At 35.3% G+C, this 7,243-nt stretch overlaps 1 protein-coding gene across 1 annotated transcript in view; it reads right to left on the bottom strand.

The window, feature by feature from the left end:
- Nucleotides 1–1,724: 1,724 nt before the first annotated feature.
- LOC118572629 (vomeronasal type-2 receptor 116-like) overlaps nucleotides 1,725–7,243 on the bottom strand; it is a 30,095-nt gene continuing 24,576 nt past the window's right edge. Inside the window, exons 4-6 of the mRNA XM_036172354.1 lie at nucleotides 6,387–6,614; nucleotides 5,178–5,301; nucleotides 1,725–2,626 (exon numbers count right to left, since the gene is read on the bottom strand). Of these exons, the coding sequence (XP_036028247.1) occupies nucleotides 1,725–2,626; nucleotides 5,178–5,301; nucleotides 6,387–6,614 (1,254 nt within the window). The remainder of the gene's footprint in view (nucleotides 2,627–5,177; nucleotides 5,302–6,386; nucleotides 6,615–7,243) is intronic.

The raw sequence follows: 7,243 nt of genomic DNA, 5'->3' as shown, positions 1-7,243 counted from the left end.
TCTTTGTAATCTAGTGCTAGTTTTGCAGCCTCTACTTAAAAGAAGTTTTCATTGCCTTAGTGAGGCTCTCTTAGAGAAAACTAGACTTTCATTTGGGATTGTAGAGCAAAGGGAAATAGCTACTGGGTTAGGAATGGAAGAATATGAACACTTCCAATATTAGGCTCTATGACCACAATTATAAAGAACCAGTGCAAGCCTTCTGTATGTTATCTCACTCTCTATGAGGGTATATGTGAATCTATCTTGTTGATGTAGTTGGTCTTGTTGTATTGGTGTCCTCTATCGCTTATGCCTCCAACACCTTTTCTGCCTAATCTGTCACAATGTTCCTTGTATACTGAAGGGAGTGAATAGTTGGAGGCACACAATATTGTGCAGAGAATTCCCAGGTCTATTAATCTCTGCATAATGTCTGGCTGTGGGTCTCTAAATTGGGTCAAATTTGCTTCAAGTGGTATCTTCTTTGACAAGAGTTGAGGAAGGCACTGGTATATTTCAGAATGCTATTAGGAGTTATTTTATTGCTTTGTTCCTTTACTAGAACTGTTGTATTTGGTTTTACTCTAGGCCCTTGTGCTGTCTAGCTTCAGGTGCTACAAAGCAAAAAAAGTGTCAGGTGTGTTTTCCATTTCATGGAGTGGACAAAAAGTCAAATCAGATGTAAGTTAGTTTGTTACTCCCTCAAGATCGATGCCACTATTGCAGTATCTTATATTATAGGCTGTGAACCTCTGTGTGAATGTATGTTTTTGTGGGTGTGTGAGTGTGTCTACATTGCTATATATTCTACATACTTTGTTTCATTGCTTTTTTGTTTATTTGTTTTTTTCTGGTTGTATTTTTACCTGTTTGTTTTCTAAATAGAGAGTAAATGAAGTCATTGAGTTAAATGGTTGGTAATTACAGAAGATCTAGGAGGTGATTAGGGAGGAGAAAGTATGATCACAAATTATTGTACAGAAATGAATTTTTTAAAAATACCCTCATGAACATATTCTCAAAAATAGAACTTGATTGTTTTTCAATTATATTGTAGTTATATACATAATTTACTCTCTACCTTATGCTTGAAAGTTTACAACTTGTGAACTATAAAATCACTGATAAAAACAAATGACAAGATACAAGGCAAACAGCACACTTGGACATTTATGCAAATGTACATTTCACAAGAAATAAGAAGAGTCAGAAATGTTATTCCCAAAGAAATATGTATCTTATATGAAATGTGGATAAAATATGGAAAATCGGTAGTCATAAAAATGCAGGATTTACACTAATCACAGTTTCAGCTGAGAGAATATAGAGCAATTTATCAAAATTGAGTAATTATGAATGACCGAGTACATGAAACATTTGGATACCTATAGTCAAGCATAGACATAACCATAGGATGTATAGAAGCAGTATCATGAAATTGACTGTCTAGGTAATTGTCTGATTAACTGATATCTGATTTGATCTACAATTAAGGAACAAATTTTGTTCATTCTGCTTTAGTATGCAGCACATTTTGCCATTATTTTGCCAAGTAATATCTTCATGTCCAAACATTATTCACTTTTTAAAATGTGCCTGCCTTCATAGCAAAATCATGCATATAATGTAAGCAGGATGAATGTTGGGAACATTCTCTGACAATTGGTTTTGTGCTAAATAGGCATGAAGACATCTAGGTAATTAAGAAATCATAATCTAAGCTGTAAGTTTGTCTTTTCCTCTTAAGGTGCTTTGTTTCGGGCATCGTAAAGCACATTCCTCTGTCGTCTGAACAGAATAATATAGCACTTGGGGAGGAAGATGCAACACAGGAGGCCTGCACTGGAAGCTAAGATGGAAAAGACTTCCATGGCCACCATGAGTTTCCCCTTGGTGCTGTGGTAGACAGGGAGGAAGGTGACCCACACACTGAAGAACACCAACATGCTGAAAGTGATGAACTTGGCTTCATTGAATGTGTCAGGCAGGTTCCTGGACAGGTAAGCCACAGTGTAGCTCCCAAGTGCCATGCAGCAGAGGTATGCCAAGACAGAATGGAAGGTAATAGTGGAGCCCTTGTTGCATATAATAATTATGTGACCATGTTCAGAGTAAGCATCTGAGTCAATATAGGGAGGAGAGGAGCTCATCCAAATTCCATAGAGCAAAATTTGGATAAGGGTGCAGACAGGAATGATGAAGTTCGGAGCCCGTGATATCATTATCCACCTTATCAGTCTCCCTGGAAATGTGACTTTGAAAGCCAGAACCACGGTAATAGTTTTGGCCAAGACTGTGGAGAGAGCCACAGTGAACAGGACTCCAAATGAGCTCTGCTGCAGGACACAGGTGGCTGTGTTTGGATGGCCAATGAATAGCAATGGACAGAGAAAACAGAAGGTTAGAGTGATGAGCAGGATATAAGTGAGAGCCTGATTGTTGGCCTTGACAATGGGGGTGTGGTGGTACTTCACAAAGACCCCCAAAACACCAGCTGTTAATGCAAAGAAGCCCAGGGACAAGCAGGTGAGTGCCATCCCCAAAGGATCTTCATAGGACAGAAATGTCACTGATTTCTGGAGACAGTGATTCTGTTCGGTGTTTGCATAATTATTTTCTGGACATCTCACACAATGATCCATATCTGTTCAGGAATTAAAGTTATTGTAAGTCTCTGCTCAGGTTCCCCTTTTATATCAAGCCATTTCCCAGCACCATTAGTCTGGCATTTACCCACATTTCCTTTGTTGTTCAAGACTCAAGTAAAGCAGTCCTCTATAGTGTAAATTCCCAAATGCTTTCTAATCAACCAATCCAGGTTGATACTGCTATCTTCTTTGCTGCATATAAAGTGAGCAAATCTAACTTTTTTATTGTTAAACTTAAATATATTTCAATTAAGTGATAAAATGAATTTTTGTTTATTCATATACCCATGTTATTGAATTAAATTACATAAACCTAACTTGATCATAGGATCACTGAAATTTCTTTCTTGTAATGCTGTTCTCAGCCATCAGGCTCAATTTGGCAATTGCCCATATGTTTATTGAATACTCCAAGATGTTCATTCTCTGACAGTGCTTGTGAAATGTGGATTATTGGATTTTTGAAAGCTGGAAGAACTCCCTGTATGATACTGTTTAATCACTACTAGAGAGAAAAGATCTATTTAACAAATAGTCTTAGTAGGCCATGGAGTACTTTTTTATACCTTATTACTTGTAACTTGTGAGTTTCATCTTAAATTCAAAAGATATAAATTTCACTGTATTAATTCCATATTTACATTAAGAATATTTCTATTCCATATTTCTTTTTTTTTGTTTTTGAAGACAGGGTTTCTCTGTGTAGCTTTGCAACCTTTCCTGGAACTCACTCTGTAGTGCAGGCTGCCCTCAAACTCACAGATATGCCTGCCTCAGCCTCTCAAGTGCTGGGATTAAAGGCATGCGCCACTATTGCCCGGTTCCTCATATTTCTATTAAAATTTTCCATATTTTTGCAATGTGGATTTTGTAATTAATTAAAGTTTATTGCATTCATCAGTTTCTATTACCTGATATACCTTTTATTCTAGTATCATTTGCTTTGTTAGTTGTTCATATGTGTCTTCCTTCTACCTTCTCACTCTCAAGTTACTTTGCTTTTTCTATATCATATGTGCTTATATCTATCCATTTCTATCTGACCATGAATGTTCTATAAGCACAACAATATACCTTCATTAGTAAATGTACAGGGTATACAAGTCATGACAAATATTTTTAAGAAATTTAAAAATGATTTTTATGATACATATACTTCATTATATAGCTTTTAAAGTACAGGATTCACTGTTTTGAAATATTTAGCACTCATGTTTTAGTACTTTTCCTTTCTTACTAAAAATTGTCTCGTTAAATTGCAGTCAAGCAGTACTTGATGTTGATGTTTCTAATTTCCTCCAATGAATAATCTAACATGTGGATGAACAAACTGTGGCTCCAATGTAGACAAAGCCTATATGCACATTAAGTTTTTGAAGGGTCTGGACAGTCAGTCTCACTATGCATAGTATAAAATTAGGCAAATTAAAGTCACCAAAGAGTCTGAATGTTTTAAACTTTATGAATAATATTTAAAAAAACAGAGTTCCAGGAAAATCATTATATAATTCGAAAAATTCCAGGTGTTATACAAACCAACTCATTTGATATATATGATAAAGCTGATCAATTATTTTTATGTTTCTCTCCAAATTAAACATTGTGAGTATATGTGCTCCTTACAGTCACCGCTATCAATTGTCTAATGCCTGTTTTATGTTTCTTGGATCTGGAAAAGGCAGTCCTATATTTTCAGTGTCCTGGCTTGTAATAAGAACAAAGATGTACATAATGCCTGGCTTATTCACAACACTGTCATTAACAAAACTGTTGATGTATCATTCAGCTAGTTTCATAAGATATTAGCAGCATACCTGTTACTCCTAACATGGTGGTTCATTTTTTTTTTTTTTTGTGACTCAAGCTACAGATGATCTGATGCCACATTTAACATTGAGTTGCACCAAGCAAGTAAGTGGTATACATACATGAATGGAGGCAATACAATCACAGGTAAAACGAAATGAAAGATTAAAAAATAAAACACTTTCAAATATTTCCATGTGTAAATTACATACAATCATTCTAACACTTCTAATGCATCTAGAACCATGACTGAAATTATGCAACACAAGGCAATAATGATCCCACCCTTTAAGATGTGCTAACTATGAGATAAATATTTGAAATACAAAAAAGTCAGTAATTTATAAAGTTTGTGCATATGCACATGAGTGCATGCCTGCATGTGCGTGTGAGTCCATGCCTGTGTGTGTGTGTGTGTGTGTGTGTGTGTGTGTGTGTGTGTGTGAGTGTGTTTGTTTTAAATGCTATGGTGAAATAAAGCAGACTACTCTGTGATGGGTAATGTTGTTCACTGAAATCAACAATGGCTGTAGAGGATCAGTAACATATATCAAGTATGTGTTTCAATGGCCTGAGCATCAATTAAAATGAGGATAAAAATCAACCAAAACATTCTTATTCTAACTGAAAGTAGAGGGGATTTATCTCAAATTTTCCTTCACAGAAATTTTCAGTCTGCTTAGACGTTGAAGGAGATTGTTTAAGAGGTGAGAAATTCCTCAGTGCATCTGACACACTTACTTGTTTCATTGGAAATCTCATTATCTGGACAAGGAGTGCAATCATAGCAGCAGACAGGCTTGCCCTCCTGGGGAGATTTTCTGAATCCAGGAACACAGCTCTCACTACACACAGAACGAGGAAGCTAGGAAGTAAATACAGAAGAGAAAAAACTCAGAAGTGTACTGTTTAAAAACAATGAAACTGTTTTTCCATATTGAACAATGACATAGAAAGTTTTATATTAATTATTTGCATGTTACAGATTCTTTTTTGTTGCATTGCTTATCATTTCAGTGTAGTATACCCTATGAAGTTCAATTTCTTTCAACAATGACACAAAGACAACAGAAATCTGAAGGATTGTGGGAATATAAATAGTAGGACAAAATAATATGTTGGTTGACTGAGGACATAGCATAGTGGGCAACTGTAGTGTAATACTGATCCTATTCTGTACTTCCTCACAGCTGGAATGAGCAATTTGTTTCCCAGTGTTGTTGCTTAATTTACATTTGTCAGCTTGACAGAATTCAGAATTATCCCATGAACAAATCTTTGTGATTTTCTATGTGAAATGATCTTGTTATAGCACTTGAAGTGGGAATTTATATTCTCTAATTATGTAGCAACATTTCATTGGCTGTTGGTAAGGGCTGAAAAAAAAGTAAGTTGAAGAGCAATGTTCACATCTATCTACTTCCTGACTAAAGATACAACATGACTCACTTTCTCAGACTCTTGCAAACATGATCTCCTGAATCATTATCGAGTGCTCACCCAAATGTGAATCATATAAACTTTATGTTCTTAAGGTATGTTGTGATGTATAGACAAATTGCTTTCTTTTCATCAACAAGAAAAGTAATTAACCAATGCACATGGGCCCTCCATGCTACTGGACATTGCCAGGTGCCTGAATTCAAAATAACTATGCACTTACATCTCCTAATCTGGCATCTTAATTAATACTTTTGTCAGTTGGTTTCAGTGCAGGGATTAAATATAATAAATGGTTACCATATTTATAACTGCAAATAAGTGGCCATAGGATAAAGTACGGAAAAATAAAAAGTTCCATTACTCAGACTAAGACAATAGAAACTTACTCATATGACATTATTTTTGTACATTTAGAAAGGCCCTGAGTAAGGTAACAATGATCATTACATCCACAAACAAATGTTTATTGACATAGAGATCAAAGCAATGAGATAAGATCCAGCCCACCTCTGTAAATCTTATAGCCCATTGTATCATATGGTCAGACAAATGCAGTTCCTGCCCTTCTGGAGCTTTTGGAGAAAATGTTCCAACTTTCATCTTTCTTCTGAGGCTCTCAGGAAAATTCCAGATGTTGATAATATCATATTCTGCATCTAATTCCCTTTGTGAATCCAAACAAACAATGTTTCCAGCACCATTTTTGTACTGGATATTCTTGATAAAAGGGTGAAGCTAAAAGAGATACATAATCTGATGTTTTAATGGTTCCCAGAAAATTTCAATGGAACTTGCTGAAGTAATGGGTCTCATTGTCCTAAATCTCTAGCATAAATTGCAAGCTATACTAAGCTATCAATAATTTAATGGAAGGAGACCAAACATGAGTATATCATGTTTCTATACTGCCAGTTACTTTTGAAAGAAAGATTTACACACACACACACACACACACACACACACACACACACACAGACAGAGAGAGAGAGAGAGAGAGAGAGAGAGAGAGAGAGAGAGAACAACAATCAAACAAACAGAAAGATTTAATAAATGAATGTTGATTCAAGAAAATGTCCACAGTTTTAAGTGCTAGTCACATCCAAATATTTAAGTAATCTACTCAAAATTTCAGTTTGTAAATGGGGTTTTATTTAGAAAATTTAGAAAATGTATCTAAGTGGTCAGTGAGGTAACATAACCTTAGCTTCAGAATGTGAAGTATAAAGATCTACTAGCATTTGAAAATTTAGAATCTAGTCCTCCTGTTTCTATTATGAAATATACTTAGTGATACTTGTGTTCAATTGAGTGTATTATCATGAGAAGATTCTGAAGGTTATTGTAACACAAGGAAGATATGACAT

The sequence above is a fragment of the Onychomys torridus genome, chromosome 22, assembly GCF_903995425.1.
Source record: "Onychomys torridus chromosome 22, mOncTor1.1, whole genome shotgun sequence".
NCBI lineage: Eukaryota > Metazoa > Chordata > Mammalia > Rodentia > Cricetidae > Onychomys > Onychomys torridus.
The sequence above is the reverse complement of the archived record's forward strand: the minus strand, read 5'-3'. Positions and strand labels throughout refer to the sequence as shown.